The sequence below is a fragment of the Sphaeramia orbicularis genome, chromosome 24, assembly GCF_902148855.1.
Source record: "Sphaeramia orbicularis chromosome 24, fSphaOr1.1, whole genome shotgun sequence".
Lineage (NCBI taxonomy): Eukaryota > Metazoa > Chordata > Actinopteri > Kurtiformes > Apogonidae > Sphaeramia > Sphaeramia orbicularis.
In genome coordinates, this window is record NC_043979.1 from 25324738 (window position 1) to 25344857 (window position 20120).

The 20120-nt window shown below is 38.0% G+C and overlaps 1 protein-coding gene across 1 annotated transcript in view; it reads left to right on the plus strand.

The window, feature by feature from the left end:
* Positions 1-20120, plus strand: part of esrrgb (estrogen-related receptor gamma b) — a 49171-nt gene that overhangs the window by 16590 nt on the left and 12461 nt on the right. The window contains exons 4-5 of the mRNA XM_030128530.1: positions 11630-11740; positions 12304-12465. Of these exons, the coding sequence (XP_029984390.1) occupies positions 11630-11740; positions 12304-12465 (273 nt within the window). The remainder of the gene's footprint in view (positions 1-11629; positions 11741-12303; positions 12466-20120) is intronic.

Sequence of the window (20120 nt, forward strand, 5' to 3'; positions counted from 1 at the left end):
TTTAATTAGCTACAGTGTTGATATAACTCTTGATTTAATGTAACGTCACTCAAATGTTTCGACACATATAGACATGTTTGTAGTGTTAAATGTAAGAGAGTTCATTTAAGACGAGTGAGTTCACTGTGTGTGTAGTTGAGAAAACTGAACATAGCTTTTCTTTAAATATTCCAGTTTTATGATCATAGAGTTTTACTCTGAGGTGCATCTGCTTCATGACTGACGCAGTGGGCTTCAGCAGTGGTCAGTGACTGTGGCCTCGGGGAGACACTGGTGACATCACCCACGCGCTTCACTCACCTCTCATAACACCAGTGAGCCGCTCGGTGTTTAACGCGGACGGGTGGAAAAAGCTGCTGAGTTGGATGTTCCTCTTAAGTCAGACTGAGAACTGTAACAGTACTCTTGAAAAGCACAGGCAGTTTCCCCAAGACTTCTCTCTCCCTCTGGGCTCTGGGTCTCTCTCTCTCTCTCTCTCTCTCTCTCTCTCTCTCTCTCTCTCTCTCTCTCTCTCTCTCTCTCTCTCTCTCTCTCTCTCTCTCTCTCTCTCTCTCCCTCTCTCTCTCTCTCTCTCTCTCTCTCTCTCCTCTCTCTCTCTCTCTCTCTCTCTCTCTCTGTCTGTCTGTCTATCTCCCTTCCCCTCTCTTGCCTGGCATATTGATCCACTAAATGCTTTCCGAACATACCACCTCACTTCCTGCATGTGTTGTTTCTCCTCCAGTGAGAGACCTTAGGGAGTACAGAGGGAAAATCTACCCGATAGATTTTCTTTTTCTTTTTTTCAAAAGAAGTGGGGTGTTTTGTTGGTTACATTGGTGTGTTAAGCAGAGAAAGAGGAATTATTTGGAGCTGATAGGTGGAGATTCTTATTCAAACTAATGATTTTATGTACAGCATCAGTGTCAAACTCATTTTAATTCAGGGGCCACATACATCCCAATATGATCTGAAGTAGAACAATAACATAATGATATATATAAATAATGTCAACTCCAAACTTTTCTTTATGTAGAGTGAAAAAATTTTAATTCCATAATGGAAATATTTACATCTACAAATTATCCTTTCAAAAGTGTGAATACCATGAACAACTATAACAAATTGAAATTTCTTAAGAAAAATAAGTGCAATTTTAACAATAAACATTTTGTAACAGGCAGAGTATTGTTAAAATTGCACTTTTTTTTCTTAAGACATTTCAGGGTGTTCATATTTGTTCAGATTATTCACTTTTTTGTGAAGTGATAGTTTGTAAATGTAAACATTTTCATGTCATTTTGTTTTTTTTGTACACTAAATCGAAGAGATGAAATTGGAGTTGTCATTTATTTATAGGCTATTATGATAGTATTTTACTGGTGCAAACCACTTGAGATTGAATTGGTCTGTATGTGGAACCTGAACTAAAATTAATGTTAATATCTTCAGTGTAATTTTTGCATTTCACAAATTTATCCAACAGGCTAAGTTGGACCCTTTCTGTGGGCCGGTTTGTGGCCAGTTGGCCGTATGTTTGACACCCGTGATGTACAGTATAGGCTGCTCTAAACACTATTAATATTTCTAGAGCAGATTTGGGGTATTATTAAGCAAACACACCGTAGCAATAACTGAGAAGACTTGAAGTACATGTGATGCATGTTTCTACTTTGCAGAATTTAATGGTTTTTAGAGGTTTGGGTATTTACTATCTAATGGTACCAGATAACATGGGGTACTTTTTTGGTATCACCTCTATTCATTGTGAGACAATACCAAAATACTCATTTGTTGTCATTGCCTTCACTACAATTTTGGGTCAGGGTTGAATAAACCAGCCGTTTTTCTCCTGTGAGTTACTCTACTGTACTTAAGTATCTATTTATATGATTTAAATGTGTTATACTACACTACTGATAATCTGGTAAATCACACCTGGGTCCAAGGAATTTTCTATGTTGTGTTGAAGACAGCATTGCAGTATTTTTGTGTAGCATCACTAAACCAACCAGCTACATTCAGGGGGAAACATATGTGAAAACAAATTAAGCAGAATGTACCAAAAGAGAGTACTGTAACCATGAGGTAGAAAAGCATCATTAGATTCACCACATGACACCAAAACTTATCTAAAGTCCTATTGACACAGGACGAGTATAAACCCCTGAACATCTGGTGATTTGGAGATTAACCCCCCATGATTTTTCCATAAGTGAAGCCTGTTTTTATCCACATTTACTGACATTACTCCTACGGACAGGGTCACCACTTACAGATAGCTGCTGAAAGACATTTAATGTTTCTTACAGTACACTGTCATGCACGTCCTCCATCTCATCATTTGAGATGTCACTTTTTTTGACAGATTTAGGTTTGCTCTTTGAGTGAATATCCACACTTTATTGTAACAGGAACATCAGAATTTCCACACAAAACACAAAACCCATATCGAACCCAACTAAAATGCCTTGTGGAGCAGATTTTACGTGGCTAGATTTCTTAAATCTAGATTACACATACCCTCTGAAAAACCACTGAAGGACACTTTGTTTTCTCTTTTCTTATGTGTGTGCAGCATTTGAAACTAGAAGAATATAAATTGGCCTGTTTACACGTAATGACAACACCTTTGTTCAACCTTTGAAGACAGAGCTATTTTTGTCTCGACTTCCAAGTGGAATTTTATCTACATTTAACTTTTCAAAAATGATTTATCATCATTCATTAGAATATTATCCTCTGCATTTTGCATTTTTCAGCAAAGATCAAGTATTTTCCTGTATTTAATTTACTGGTCATGTAGACGTTCATAAAAGCTGAGAGTAAATTCAAAAGTTATTTTTTCAAAAAAGAGAAAACTGAAGAAAAAGTGAAGTTTTCATTAACTGAACATAAAAACAAGCATCTCCATCCACTGTCATTGATCCAACTCCATGGGTTTTACTGGTAAATCAATGATGCAGAAGATGACAGTGTTTCCGCGTTCACTACGGAGCCTCTGAACGTCCACATGGGTCATATCTGATGACCATGAAAAGCTGAGAAACTGCATTTTGCCTGAAGTATTTACATGTATTGATAGGATTAGTGGATCAACAGTTATTAAATATTTTAGATCAGTGGATGGTTTTTGCTGTTTAGGTATTTAAGGGTCAACAAGGGTTACATCAAGTCAAGCCCGTTGTCTCAAAAATTATCATGTTCCACTGCTGGAACAATAGCAAACCATTGTTTTTGGGTAGTTACTGGATACATTAGCTCCATATTAACCACAAAATCTAAGACAGAGTCATTTTGTTAAAATGAGATTCCTTATGAAATATATGCTTCATGAGAATATTTTGCTTTTGGCTTCTTATTTGGCTTTTTTTTAGCTTTTGAAATATTTGTTTATTATAAGATATTGTCACATATCTGATTATATTAATATCACAAAACAAAGGCAGAGTCAAATTGGACGTCATTGTGGCTCAATTTGGAAATGTGTCACACCAGGTTAATGCTGTGCTGGAGTTAAAGGAGAATAGGAACATTTGGAGAATTTGTTTATAGGCTTCACTTAGAGACACAGCACCCATAAATTTCTTTAAATAAAACCTTGGTCATCTAGTTTTGTTGTGTTCTGCCAGCTCTAAACCAAACACATCTCATAATAGAAACTAACAGCAGTTAACTGCAATCTGTGCTGGTAACACAAGATTGTATGTCAGACTCTTGATACATGATCACTTATATTACTCAACATTCACAGTGTACTTATGTAGTTGTGTTTGTGCATCTCACAGTGAAGGGTCAGCTATTGTGTTGGCATTTTAACACTATTTATACATGCGTCCAGTCTTGATGTCTTCATCCCATTCCAAATATCTCACGCTGAGGCTTTGACGTGCAGCCAGAAAAAATAATGCTGCTTCAGAAATAAAGCTGAAACTATTAACGCATGCTTAAGAGGAAAACGACGGGGTATTGTCTGTGACAGGCCAAGCTAAGCCATTTACGTGGACAGTGGATGTATGTGAGGTGGGTTTCAGCACCGTATCCTGCACCACCTGCTGCTCCTGAGACGCAGCATCACAGCCACGGCGACATGTGGCCCAGTAGGTGATTCTCTGAAAGTGATGGCATTCAATTAAAAGGAAAAGGGGCATTTAATCGTGGCATAGTCCTGTGACGTGGCCCTCGAACAGACTTGGGGAAGGGCTTTGATGGTGGAATCAGTGGGGGGATAGAGGCTTGCCCTACTTCATGTAATGAGATCACCGCAGACAAATGGCCAAGGCCTGGTCATGGAAAAGGAATCATCACATACTGAAATATGAATGCAGGTGTCATGTACAAAGCAACGCAGACTAAAGAGCAGATACTGTAACTAACAACAAGACTTCTGCTCCAGATGGACACGGATACAATTTAGGCAATAAAACAAATGACATGTTTAAGATTAATCACATGAATTGCATTTCAGCTTTAACAATTTCATTCACATTACGCCATTAAATTCCAACTTTACACATCCATACACTGACAAACTGCATTTTCCCTTTCTCATCTCAGAGTAGTGTCGGGTTGAGAGAGGTGGAAGTGCATCATTCTAAATTAATTTTTTTTTACATTACCACATTCTTTTTCCTTTCTGTTTTTTCTAAAATATTTGTAATGTTGTATTTAATAACTAAGTCCTTATACACCTTTAAAAGTCATATTATCATGTGACGCTTTTCACTCTTTTTCATGCATGAAGAGTTAAATAACTCAGAAATAAAACATTCTGTGGATTTCAACACCGTTATTGGTGACTGTCTAACAAAGTTTATATCGCCGAGCGGCTGAACTGGGGGAAATTGCCTAACGCGCCTCAGTCCAAAGAGAAATCCAAGGTTTAAACAAACCTCCTTCATTTCGTATCACAAAATCTTCCGGCATCCAAGCATTAAAACATCTTGCGATTTAGTTCATTTGCTTTTAGGTAATCCATAACAGCAAAATTTACTTAAAAGGACTAAACAAGAAGCGGTCAGCAAAAAAGTAAGCTTCTCTCCATCACCCACTTGCTACTGAACCCGCACCTAGAGTGAACAAGTGATATATATCCTAAATTGCTACCATCACCGACACCACGTGATCCAATTAAAATGCGTCATTACATAGCTGCTACATGACCAAGCCTACGTCTGTCTCCTATAACCGTCTTCTTATAATCAATGCTATATTTGAGCTATCTGATTAAATTAAAATACAAGTAGTAAATGTTTTCTTGAGAAATCTAGAATAAAAGACACATCTGTTTGCCTCCACTGTGACCCTTTCATGTTGACACCATCATAAAACTACCCTTATACATGCTATATTTGTTGTTGTGCTGTGAGAACTAATGTGATCAGTCTTTGTAAAAGTATGTAATAGTTCCACCAGGACCGTTTATGCTCTGCTCGAAGCAAACCGCAGCCACTCTGAATTATAAAGTGCCACCTGCCATGCGTAGACCAGCGCCATAACACCTGCTGTTGCCCGACTAACCCGAGCACAGATTCAAGAGTGTTTGGAGTCCAGTTGGAGAATCAGACAAAGCAAAGCCAAACACTGTATTCTCATTCTTATCCCTCTGATCCCTCATTTGTCATTTAGCGAGCGGTTGTTGTGACTGTGAGTAAATACAGTTTGATGTGGTTTCTGGAAAGCATATTGCGGGTGACAGGCTTCTTTCCGGATCCGGCTTTACTGCTGTGCCACAGCTCAGTGTCTGGATGAGCCGGGTGGAAGGTAGCGGCAGGCGGCTGTTTGAGGAAACCGGCCTTGCTCAGTGACCCCTTAAATGTCCAGCTGAGACTGATAAAAGGTCACAGGTCCAATGGAAAAACTCTCACGTAATTACAACTCGCGGAAGGTATGGTGTCAGTCACTACTGCCAGGAGTCAGTGCCCACAGCTAATAGCAGCGTTAATACGCCCATAGTATTACTGTATGGTGTTCAATGAAGCAAGAATTTGTGAACTGAATTTGCATTTTTTAATTCGGTTACTTTTACAGTTTTCTGTTTTCTTCTTCTTTGTTTGCACTTTGTCCTCGATCCAGCAGTTGCATCGTCATGTTAGCAAATTGTAATGTTTTAAAAGCATCCCCTGTTGAAATACAAGATGTCTATACATGTAATTCTAACACCTTCCGGTTTCACTGTTAGCCCAATGTTTCTGTGGTGTATTCTTTGCTTGTGGGGTTTTTCTGACACTGCTGTAATGTGGTGGATGAATACAAGCTGCCAGACTATTTTGGCAACCTACACCGCTGTCTCGCCCTCGCCCAACCACAGATAGGGATCAGCAGTCTTTCCTGAGCGAACGTGGCTACTGGGGTAACGTTACAGCCTTATTTTCCTCCAGCCACATACACAAAAGATTAGTAAAGCCATATCCAATATCACAGACTGTCAGGTCCCTTCCCAATCAATAGGCTTAGATCAGAAACCAATCTATATGCTAGATTACATCATCAAAATAAAGATATCGCAGAGGTCTATACAGTATGGGTTCCTCAGCTGGTGCATTTGAACATATGTCTACAAAGCCCAGTTAGCGTTTGCTTGACTTACATCTGTTTATTCCCAGACAGCATGCTCTCTGACCTCTTGCCACTTGATTTTTCCTTGCACCACAAACTTGTCTATCTAACGGCATATGCATGGGGCCTTGTTTGCTTTTTAGGGTGTAAAAGTAGCTGGGACAGACTGCAGCTGAGTTTGTGCCCACCCAGAGGCTCTGCGCTGGCCTGTCCTCACTGTCTGGCAGGTGATAGATCAGACACGGAGACTAACACGTGTTCCTCTGAAGAAGGGGATTTAGCGAAGCGCTGACCTCTTTACAACCCTCTGATACGCACACTCGACTCCCAACACATTTTCATGTACACACATGACAACTGTATATCACCCCTGACAAGTTACATGGAGTCAGACCTTGAGGTGACTGTTTTTCAGTGGCGTGCTTTTGCTTTTGCTTTTTCTTTTGCTTTTTCACACATTGTAACAGACATAAATGTGTGCAAATGCCACAAACCAAAGGGCTGATATGCAAATACACGGGGGATCCTGAATCGACCCAGCCGGTTACAGGCGTGCAGATGTTTTCGATTACAGGCGTATTTGTGGTCAGGGTGGCTCTGTAATACACTGTAATACCCCTTGTGGACACGCTGTTTCAGATTTATGTAAAACATGATAAAGAGAAGGATGCCAGTGTGTGCTGTTAGGCAAGAACAACTCTGGCTTTGTCTTTGGAGCCCATCGGGGTTTAGAGCAGGTGGGACGGCATCCTGATACAACCCCCCCTCCTGCTCTGGGCCCATACTGATTTGCTCTAAGACTCCCTCACTGCAGCCCACCCAGACTCTGTTCCATCAAACAAAAGCTGTCCGATGGTTTTAGCTCCTGACCGGCTGGTCGTCTCCACCCTCAGAGGAAACTCAGGAAGGGTGAGATCCCTGTGCCGTGAAAAGGGTGAGCAACCATGTAGGAGGGGACGTACGCTGCATCCCTCTGATTTTTCCCAGCTAAAATAGGGTGCTCCTAATCTCCCTTTGGCTGCGTAGTCAGCCAGCCAATTCTGACACATTCTCTAGAAAGAAGTGTCTCTGACAGGTGAGGGGCTCAAAATAGTTTTGTGAGATGTACGCGCGCACACACATGTGTTCATTCAGTACCACTGAATCTTGATACATGCTCTATGAGACACATACTTCTGGTGCAATGAAAGCTGGTCGGCTTCTCTGACTGAAGTGAATTCATATTATATAGATTCCTTTTGTAGATCCAATTTGGGAATTTTATACGTTATTTTTGCAGGTTTTAACAACTGAGGATACACATATTTTAAAGACTGATTTTTTATATTCCTATTAATGCCATTAAAGAAGTTGAAGTTTATCTCTGCCAATGTTGAGCAGAGTTATTCTAGATTTGTATTTTTATTTAGTGTTTATTTAGAGTTTCTTTTGTTTTCATTTTAGTTTTATGAATGTTTATGGGAACGAATTCTATTTATTTATTTATTTACTTTTAGTTTCAGTGTCGTTTTTATTGAGTTTAAGTGTTAGTTTAAGTTCTTCGTATACAATGAGGAAAGATTGGATTGGATGAAAGAATGTATGACACCAAATATGTTTTATAAAACTATTGTTAACTAAGTCCTGAATTGTTCAAAATATTGCTTACAGTCAGTCATTAATCCTGAAGGAACACAAAATTAAGCAGTTTTGTTTGAGTATGAGTGTGCCTTAATTTGAGTATTTTCTTAACGTGACTGTTATTTTTTATTTTCCTTAATAAATAATTTTTTCATTGTTTTAGTTTTAGTTAAGTAACTTATATGAACAAACATATCGGGGCACGTCACACCTGCAGCTTGACGAACTTCCCATTCCCATTGACTTGAAATATTAACATGATAAAAAATTGTCATGCCAGTTGTTGTCAATAATTAACACAATAAATGTCAAATCAGTATTTCTTTTAAGGTTAAAGGCTGATTTTTCCTCCTGAGTGAGAGTTGAAGAAACCAAGTGGTTATTTTTTTAGTTGAAAATTATTATTTATGGCCAGAAAGTGACAAATATCTAGCAATCTTTAAAATACTTATAATGTGAAAAAAAAAAAAAAAAATGATGTTGCATAAAGTTTTACATGACAATGAAAACAAAATTTACTGCAAAGACAAAATAAATGCATTCATTGTAATGATATTTGATTTGATACCTGATTATATATTTTTTTTTGCATTATAAAATTATATTATAATATTTGCCATTATCATTTTGTAGCCCAGCCCTATAGCAATGAAACACCTTAATTCAGTGTGTGTTCATACTGTGTAGAACGGTTTAATTAGGTGTAATATTAAGTAAAATAATGTCTTTATATTGTGAAAGACTTAAGGTACCCAGTAGTTTAAAAAAAATAAATACTTCCATTAGTTCCTCTTAACACAAAACCTTTGTTTGGTACAGTAGGTCAAATGTGACACTTAATATTAACATAGACATCCCTTCATTAAAATATAGTCCCTTTACTGTACACATATTTCAATTCCCAAATTGCCAACTCTTTATTCCCTAAACCTTGCATTTGTTCCCTTTCAAAGATCCAGTATGCCATTATTACAAGATATAAATTTGGTCCTAATTATGCTCCAGATATACATAAAAAAAATTAATTAAATACACTCCACAGACACTTGCAGAGAGCAGCCCCCACATAAAGTAGAACTGCCACTTCAATCATAAATGTGCTTTAAGGTTGCATGAGTCAATAAAGATATTGAATGTTAAAGGGAAGCCGGGGTCAGGTGGCCATAAAGATTGCTCTTGTGAAAACATGCCTCATCGTCTTTCCATACACACATGTACACACATGCAAACACACACACTATGCAAGGTCTGTCACTCAGTATCTCTGTGTCTCAGCCCTTCTCTTTCATAGTTGGCAGAAAGTTATGAGCAGCCTGTACTGTATGATCTTACCAAGCACATAACATCCAGCACATGCACTTTTACCACCTCCCATTCCACCCAATCTCTGACCCCATAACCTCAGTGCCTGCATCCATATTTTGGCTGCCACATTTTACGACAACCAGCAACAGTAAAAAAAAAAAAAAAATGGATGTGGGTGTTTTTAAGATGATCTGAGCCCCTGCCCGAGCTTGTATGTTGCAGGCCTTCCCACCGCCTTGAGCTTTCCTCTGGGTTGTCTTGAAGCGAACATGCCGCTGTGGTTTCGGCCCTGAGGTGTGGAATGTGGTGCTGACAATGACACAAACCCACAGAGTTGTCCACCGCCAAACCCCTGCTCCACCCCGCCTCCCACAGCCCTCTCCAAGGGGCCTCATCCAGCTGTCTTGTTGTGGTCAGATTCTCAGTACTGTGCCATATCACATGGGGAGGAGATAATCCCACACTGGTCGGATCAGGCGCTGGCCGGGACAGGCCGGGCTGTCAGGAAGGAGATGTACACCCGATGCTGAGGGTGAGAAACACAGAGAAAAAAGAGACAGACAGAACAGGAAGTGAGAGAAAGAAAAACAGAGATCTTGCAGAAAACTGATACTTTTAGCCAAAAACAGCGCCTCGCTCTGTCTTATTCCCTTCCTCTCTTTTTCTTTAACACTATCCAACCCTTTTTGCTTTCCTCTCTGCATTTCTGTCTCTGCCCTCCTGCCTCTGGTCTCGGCAGTTTGCAGCGCCTTTAAGCTGTAAACTGAAACTGGTTAGCACTGAGCTCTTAATTCTTGTCAGCGTCTATTAATTATGGGCCAGTTGGATGTTCCAGTTCAAACAGCCCCCGCAGATCTTGGAATTCTAACTCCGGCTGTTTGGTCACTTGTCGCTTGTCGCAGCCACATGAAACCAGTGTGTGTGTGTGTGTGTGTGTGTGTGTGTGTGTGTGTGTGTGTGTTTTCTTGCGTTTGTGAGTCTGTGTGCATGCATGTGAGAGGATGGCGCTTGATGTCAGGGAAATAAGTACCCACAATTCACTTGGTCTGACAAGTATATGCTGCAGGAATTTAGGATATACACCTGCTTAGTATATTTTTCTCATTGTGAAAGCCTTTGCTCACTACATACCCCTTTATTAGGCCTATGTGTGTCATTAAGTGGAGAGAAGCCGCTGGATTGATTTAATATCGGGAGTACACACGCACACTTTCCTGAAGCACAATTTATAATTTTAAATTCACCTTAACCAAGAGTAATGGTAAAAACAACTACCGAGGCTCCATCTTTTGCAAACCCAGTTCCTAGCTGCCTAACTGACTAATTAAAACCACATCCACATGTGTTCAGAGAACAAGAAGTCTATTTGCAAGCCTTATTGATTACTTTAAGGCGTACAAATGGAAAGCTGTGTTAGGAGAGGGGCTCTCGATTTAGCTTCAATCTGCCAGGCATAAAATGATCTCACTGTGTTTGCTGGGAAGAATGAGCTCCCTCTGGGCACGGTGGGTAATTAGGTTAGTGGATAGTCAGTGTCAGGAAATTGAAAGACCATCCTAATCGGATTCTTTTGTTTCCAGGGGAATCAAAGGAATTTATATGAGTCACTGGGAAATCTCACACGACTCAATTCCACTTGACCATGTAAAATCTGTTTGCTCTCCCTCTGTGCTCAAACAACTTTTAATACAAGTGTGTAAATCCAACACATAAGGTGTATCTGATGTCGCCTGTGTCCCCTCAGATGGCTTTCAAGATAATCCCAGATATGCCACGTTTGTATACTAACTAGATACTTACACTGTTCCACTGATATTGAAAACTCCCAGTTTTCTTATTAAAATGTTAAAAGCAATGGAAAAAAACGTCATGCAGTTTTGCACTACTTACTGAAAAGCCTCTCCTGTATAAAGGTTTTAGGTAGGCATTAATATAATCATACAATTATAAATAACATAATATAAAAAAGGGCAATAACAACTAAAAACTATGTCATGTGAATGTGATTATAGGCAAGTTAAAAAATTTTAACATATAATACATGTTATGCATTCATGACTCAGCAAAACATAGAAAAGGTTATAGAGTGTGAGAGAGAGAAAACATCACTATGCATGATGCAGATAAATGGGGACAACCCTCACCTGATATTTCTACTGTTGTTTTGCAGGTGTTCGTCTGGACCGGGTGAGAGGTGGGAGACAGAAGTACAAACGGAGGTTGGACGCGGAGAACAGCGCCTACCTCGGCCTCACCATCCCCCCTCCAGCTAAAAAGCCATGTGAGTCACACAGGGGCTTTTACTTTGCACTTGCTAAGGAATACTGTACATACACATAGGATTTGTAAGGAAAAATGCTGTGTTTCGCATCGCCACTGGTTTTTAACGGTGCTCTACAATCGTGGAACAAATTATTAGACCACCCTTGTTTTCTTCAATTTCTTGGTCATTTTAATGCCTGGTACAACTAAAGGTACATTTGTTTAGACAAATATAATGATAACAACAAAAATAGCTCATAGGAGTTTAATTTCAGAGCTGATATCTATCCATTTTCCATGGTTTTCTTGATAATAACCAAAATCACTTCAGTTCTTACATCAATAACTATGGCATTGTACTTTCAAAAACAGTGCTTTTAGGCATTCCATGTTTTCTTTTCTGTCTGTTTTAGTCACGTGATACACACAGGAGTTAGTACTTGATTGCATAACCATTGGTTTTGATGACTTTTGATGGTCTGATATTTTTTTCCGCGACTGTATCAGTTGTAATGACAACAATCAATGATCAAAACATTTTCATCCCTCAAAACAAATTTCTCTCCTTTTCTTCTCTCTCAGTGACAAAGATCGTCTCCCATCTCTTGGTGGTGGAGCCAGAGAAGATCTACGCCATGCCCGACCCAACCATGCCCGATGGAGACATCAAGGCTCTGACCACGTTGTGCGACTTGGCTGACCGTGAGCTGGTGGTCATCATCGGCTGGGCAAAGCATATCCCAGGTAGAGACATAAGGAATATTTCATACATTTGACACTGTAGCATCCACAAAACATAAGAAATACTGCGCTGTGTTCTAGAAATGATTTCTAAAGTCATTATATTTAGTTTAGTTTTTCTCTCAGTATTAAAATACCCATTTTCATTCTCGTTAGTTGTAGCTTCACAGGAAGTCGACCCATGGTAACTCTTTAATTTGCTGAAACGATACAGTATGAGATTATATTAGTAGTACACATAAACATCCCCCTCCCTCACACACACATTTGTGCACACACACACACACAGGATAATTAACATCTGCTACTCATCTGCACCTAAGGGAGAAGCCAGTCCCATATTCTAAAATCTAATCAATAAAGAGCAGCTGAAACCTTTGATTTGACTGGGTGGGGTGGGAGAGTCTGGGGGCCGGGATCCGCCCCTGTGTCAAGGTATTCCATTTCAATCCTAGACTTAAAGAAAGCAATCCTCTTACTTACTTAAGGAGACTGCAAAGGGCCCATGGTAACATTGATTTATTTAGGGAAATACTGATGGATTTCCCCCAGTTCTTGCTGACGAATTTTTAAATAAGACTTGTTATGTAAATGCTCTTAGATCTTCTTTTCTTTTCATCTCTGGTAGTTGAAACACACATTTTGGGCCCAAGGATAATAAAAAGAAACACATGTTGGACTCTAAATAAATGCACCTCATTGTTAAATAGTATATATATATATATATATATATATATATATATATATATATATATATATATATATATATATGTGTGTGTGTGTAACATAGAGCCAGTTTAGCTCATTAGGTTTAGATGTTTTTTTAATGCATCATACGGCTGCAATTACTGATTATTTTCACTATTGATTAAACTATCAGTTATTTCTTGATTAATGAGTCAAGTGGTTGTGTCAAAAATTACAAATAAAATGCCTTTAACCCTTTCTTTTCTTCCAACGCAAGACACCATCTTGTAATGCAGGGGTGTCAAAACCAGCAGAATGAATTTGCAAAAAGCAAAAATTTCACTGAACACATTAATAGACAAAGGTAAATTTTCTCATTCTCATTATTTTTAGGCTATTATGCTGTTATTTTACTGGTCTGACCTAGTTGACATGAAATTGGGCTGTATGTATATATGTGTTATATATGTATATATGGGCCCCTGAGCTAAAATGAATTTGACACCCCTGTTCTAATGCTTTTTGATGGATATTATCAAATAATGTTAAAATACAGAATAGTAGCAGATGCTTGAAAATCTAGATCCAGAGAAATCTTGGTGTTTGTCAATTTATTTGCAATCAGTTATCAGTATAATAATTGTTTCCACTGAGATTTAATGTTACATTGCAATTAGTATTTTCATCACAACTGGAGATCTTTGTCTACCGGTAAATTATGCATTAATTTGTCAGGCGGGGGGAACACTAACCACATACTTAGCCCTCTGGTCTCTGCAGCGTCAGCCCTAATCACTGAGTGGTTATCAGATTTATGCTTGACACCTTATTTAGTGCAGTCTGGTGAGGGTGAAGGTTTGTTGTCTTCAGACCTGCTCAAGGAGGCTCCGAGGAGACACAGGGGAGCCGTGTCGTCTGACTGTGATAGGAGGCGAGGGTGCTGTCTCACCACTTTGCTCTGGGAAAAAGCTTGAACAGGGACAAAAGGAGCATCCCTGACCCAAATGCACACTTTCTTCCCTGACCTGCTTTTTGTCTAACACCTTGTGAATGCGGATTTGTGTTAACTAGGTTTTTTTTTTCTAATTGAGGTACTTTTCCTGAAAGTTCAAGGAGTGTACACTCCATTCATTTACAACCTTAGGGGTGAAGAAATCTAAAGTTACTGCAAAGTGTTCCCATTGTGCCTTTATGGATGCACGTATTATATATTTTAATGTATAACTCAACATGCACTTTTCGATCATGTCCCTCAGAAACAATATTCATATGTTAGTAGTAATACATTAAGCCATTTGTGGTATTTGGTTAGATTTAGAAAACAATGTTGGTTTAATGCAAAAAAAAAGAATAAGTCTGAAAGAATAATGAACAATAAAAAGCTTGCAGTGTATTCACACCAAACCTCAATCTTTTTCTAATTGAAAACAAAGTATTTTTATTGTTTAAACCTAAAAACTCAAATGAGTCATGTGTGACAGATTTTCACAATACAATCAGAACTGGCTCCAAAAATACCATGTTTTCATGTGCATCATGGTGTTCATATTACTATGAATTATTATTATTATAAAGTTGCAAAACGGGGGAAGAATTGGAAAATTCATATATTCTCTCTGCAGCTTATTCCTCTCTATCCAAAACACAGACTAATTAATTACTAAATAATTAAAGGATATAGGTGAAGTGACATTGTTTAATGCCGTTATGGAAAACTAAAGTCACTTTTCTAAGCTTCCATTGAGGCAGTTAACATCTCATCAGTGATTTGTAATTACAGCTGTCAATCACAAATTCCTCCTGCCTGATGGACAATAGAGACCTTAAGTCCCACCCCTTCTGCTGTGTTCCACAGACCTAACTTCAGTAAAAATAGAAGAGAAATAATGTTTTGATGCTTGGATTGTGGCCCCATTCACATATATGATATTTATCAGTTTAAAAGATAATTTTACAAGAAAAGAGTGTTGTGGTTTGTGACAAAGACAGTAAACAAACATCTAGTTTTGTGTTAAAGAGCTCAGTGGACTGCATCTCTCGTCACACATGATACATGTCACCAACACCAAAACGATCGTTGCCTTGGCACATTTGACCTCAATCTTCAAGAGTGAGTTGAAAAAGTTTTAGAATAGGGGAAAATAATGACAGTCTGATCATGATGAAGCCACAGGGACGTCCTCAGCAACACTGACAGGATCATAGAGAAAGACGCATATAATGATGTTGTCTCTGCAACTTTCAGGTGTGTTTTTACACTTTGATATTTCTGCAGTTTTACCACAAACTGTGACTTTCTTGATTTGCAAAATGCCATTTTAAACTGACAAGCAATGTGTAAATGATACATAATTCAAAGGGATGAAAAAATTACATGTTTGTCACCACTGAATGTAATAGTTTTTTTCAGAAATAAGGTTCCACGAGACACATCCAGGGAAGATGTGTGCATTGAGAGTAGATTTTCCACAGCCTGAAAGTATAGCTGTGAAGTAGATACAGAGGTCTCATGTCCTCTCTGACCACTTGAATTACAATAAGCTGAAAGGGAATTGCAGATTTTTTTTGAGGCACTACAGCTTTAAGAATTAAATTCAGAGGAGTTTTGGTTGAGACTAGAAACTATTTTTTTCATGAAAGTATGTGTAAAAACAGATAAGAAATAAAAGAGATAAGAAATAGTGTATCACCAGTTAGACAAAATTAGGGGGAAAAGTAGAAGCAGGACATATAAAAAAGTACTGAATAAATAAAACAGCAGCAAAAGTGCCATTGAAAATGTCTAATAGTTATTATAGTTGTACAATAACTTTGCCATCTGGATGATTCACAGTCAATAATGCCACGTCTGATAATTTGATCACTTTTTGACACTGAATGATTGCAGTCAGACAAGGTTATGTCATTTTAGTTAATTTACCAAAACAATCAAGATATAATATGGACGCTACATCTATAAACACGTGTCTTTCCAGCAATTTATACTTGCAATGATGAATAAGACTCACTAACACAGCTAATATCCCCTTTATTAATAAAAATTGTACACATTAATTGACTACAGTATCTTTTGGACTAAGAAAAAAATCTCTTTAAGATTCTGTCCAGTTTAGTTTTTTGCATTACCTTGGATAATCAAAAGTGCGTATTTATACCACAGTCGGCTGAAATGTACCATGGAAACATTTTATGCTGAAGATTAGCTTGAATTCATTCAAGCAGTGCACCATCATATTTTTGGCCCTACATTTTCTGTGTATAAGTATTGATCTATAAGAGGTAGATCTAAATCCAGACCTGACAGGGCTATTAAAGGGGCATGTGACACTCCAGGGACATTTTACCTGGGGCCACCAGGTCAGAGTGTCACCAAGTAACGATTAAGACAAAAGGGGTCCCCACAGTTTAACAGTCCACTCCCACCATTACACTCATAGCCCACTGCACAAATGGCCTTAACGATGAGGTAATAAGAGTCATTACTGCTGATCGCTCCATTAATGTAAAAGTCCTTCAACACCCAGATGTGGAGACCTAAAGAGAAACATGCAGCGTCTGGTGGTTTCTGTTGTTATTACAGAGGCTTCAATATTTGTGGTGAAAAGCTGGGGAGTTGGTTTAAAATTGAGAGCGCAGATTGGAGATAAAACTGTAAAAACGCTGCCATGAAAATATTTACCTGGGGTCTCAAATGCACCATTTCAGACATGCAACTGCACACAACCTCATTCATCACCCTGCAGTATTCAATGCTCACTCACTTCACAGCATCACTTACTTCCCCTTTGATTTTTCCCTGTCTTTTTTTCCTCCTTACACACATATACACACACTCTCCCATCATATCTTTCACACACTCTCTCGTTTTCTTGTTCTCCCGTTCCCCTGGCTCTCCCCCTCCTACTCCTCCAGCTCATATAGGGCCCTCTTGTCTCATTATTACCTCTGTCTTTTTATTAGGCCCATTAGGGCTCTTAGGAGGCCTGTAATGATACTAAATGAATAGAGAGTGAACTGCTGTCTGTTTTAGACCGAGCTCTCAATGACAGCTTCAAGCTTCACTGCCAACCACTCAGTCTCTCCATGGTACTGAATAGGGATTCAATTACTTATCTGATTTGTACCTGTACTGTACTTTCCTTTTGCTGGGGCCATTTTGTCTTTTTTGTGCAGGACTGCAAACAAACATCCCAGTAGTGTGCTGAGGACTGACTGTCTTACAAAATAAAGACAAACAGAGCTGCGTATAAACATAAGTATGGAACATCCTGGTATAGCTCCATAAAAAATACATTGGTTAGTATGAAAAGAGGCTCGGGCAATGTTAAGGGCAGCTAGATCAACAATTTGTACCCCTTAAAAAAAGACAAAACGTGCCTTGTTGGTGTTTTTTGACAAGTTGTATTGTGAAATTTTCTTGGACAAGTAGGGAGTGCACAGAAAAAAATAAGAGAAAAATCAACCCCATAAAGACCCAAACATCCACTGGCGACCAAAAGCATCTTCTGATCTAAAATGTTTAATGCCTGTTGATCCACTAATCCTATCAATACATGTAAATAATTGGTGTAAAATACAGTTTATCATCTTTTCATGGTCATCAGATATGACCCATTTGGACGTTCAGACGGAACGTGGAAACACCGTCATCTTCTACAACATTGATTCACCAATAAAACCCATGGAGTTGGATCAATGGCAGTGAATGGAGACACTTGTTTTATGTTCAGATAATGATATATTTTGCTGAAAGAGTCACTTTTTCTTCAGTTTTCTCTGTTTTTGATATAATAATCCACGACTTTAATCTGAGCTTTAATGAACATCTACATGATATTAAATTAGATATAGGAAAGTACCTGATTTTCACTAAAAAAACGACAAATAATGAAGATAATATTGCAATAAATAGTGATAATTCACTTAAGAAATGTTAAACATGGAGAGAAATCTATTTGGGAACTGCCCCAAAAGTAGCACTGGGTCTTTATGGATTAAAGGTAGGAAGGAAGGAATCTTCATCAGGGCCGTAAGGAAACACAACACATGTGCAGCATCAATTATATGACAACACCCAGTGATATGTTGTGATCATGTGACAGATTAATCCAATACAGCAGTGATATAAAATAAATCACAACACATATACAAAGCCACAACAGAATTAGCACCTGTAATTGGCAACAATTTCCATAATCATCCATAATATCCTCATCACATTCATTATTATCTCTATAAAAACAAGTGAAGTTTATATCCTCATTAATACTGGTGTATGTGAATTCAGAAATCCTTTGTCTCTTGTAGAGCTTTTATCATGTCTCCACTTCTGACTAATGGGTTTAACATGTTCAATTCCCTCTATATGTCATAAAGAATTATTAGCATTATGAAACTCACTGAGGTGTCCGTCTAATTCCTAGTTCTGACGGTATGTCTGTGCACTGCAAGATGATCCCTTAAGGGTTGTTTGTATGCCTTCATTCTTCCAAAGAAAGTGACTGGTTACATGTCACAGCTTTATATAATTAAATAAAAAATAAATGTACCACTCACATTTAGGTATTGTCACTGATTTCCCAAACCAATTCAATTCTTATTCACTTCTAAACCAATTAAATTCAGTCTTCAAATAAATATGTCGCTATTCATGCAGTTACAGAGATTTCAGTTACAGTTAATGAATGTAAAGGAGATTCTGAGAGAAATAATACTGTAAGTTGTACAAAGAACCCTCCAACCTGGTGGATTATTGTAAATTTTAAGAATTAAAGCATTACATTTTTATTTAGCATTATTGGCAGGTCTCATTTTCTATAAGTACTTTTTATTGCAGAGGTGACTAACAATCAAGTTTTACTTTTCTATAAGAAAGATATTCAATATTAAAAGTTTCTAAAATATATTGAATAATCAATCTTGTAATTCTATTAATCTGTATTGGATCAGGAAATATTTTTTAACAGCAACGGAGAACATTTCTAATTACATTACAGTTATTTATCAAAATCTTGCGGATTATAAATGCATTATATCTGTATATAATCGATGATAAAAAAAAAAAAACTTTCAGTGCTGGAAATTTAACAGTTTTTTGTAAAATAGAAAGAAAAGGGACATGCGATGGTATTTTTAGGGTTTTTCAATTCTGTTGAAAGTAATAAAATGTAATAAGTTATTTAATTTTGATCAAACTATTAGTTTAACATTTAGCAATTTAGCATTTTTCACAACAGATAATATGTAAGAAGGCTGGTTTTGCAGGTGTAGCCTTTCCTTTTATTTATTAAGCATCAATGTCCTGTCCATTTTTTTTTCACAATGAAAACATACTTTTTCTATCTGAAAAAACTGATGTTGTTAATTCAGGGCTTTTAGTGTAGTTGCATGTGTTGTTGTATTCCTTCCGCCTTTGTTGTCAGGGAGGAAACTGCAGCGACAGAGACACAGGCATTCCCAAGTTTGCTCAATAGTGTGTCATGTTTGGTCAAACGGCAGTAAATCAGTAAGGTGAAATATTGATATTTCATCAGGGGGAATCACCCTCCGCAGCCACACTTAACTCAGCCACCTCTGGGCGATGCACCTGAAGCTTCGGTTCGACCTCCGAGGAGGCAGGAAGTCACTCTGTCACTTCAGCAAATTGAGTGGAAAGGAAAAACACACTAGGCTGTGGAAAAACAAGAGGGTGTCAGATATTTCACATAATGGTTAAGCACATAAAAATTACACAAATGGATTATATTAAGTTCTATTTGGTGAATCGTGTCTTATTTGTAAAGCAAATGTGTTTTTTATATATATAATAACCTCCTAAGATCCAGGAAATGTCAGCAAAGTACAAGCTTTTTTTGTTTTTTATTAGTAAGTGCCTATATTGGAAACATCATGATGCAGCAGTTTTTTCAGATGCAATTTTTTAAATTTTTATGGAATTTCCTTTGCGGTGGACAGTTTTCTTTAATTTTTTT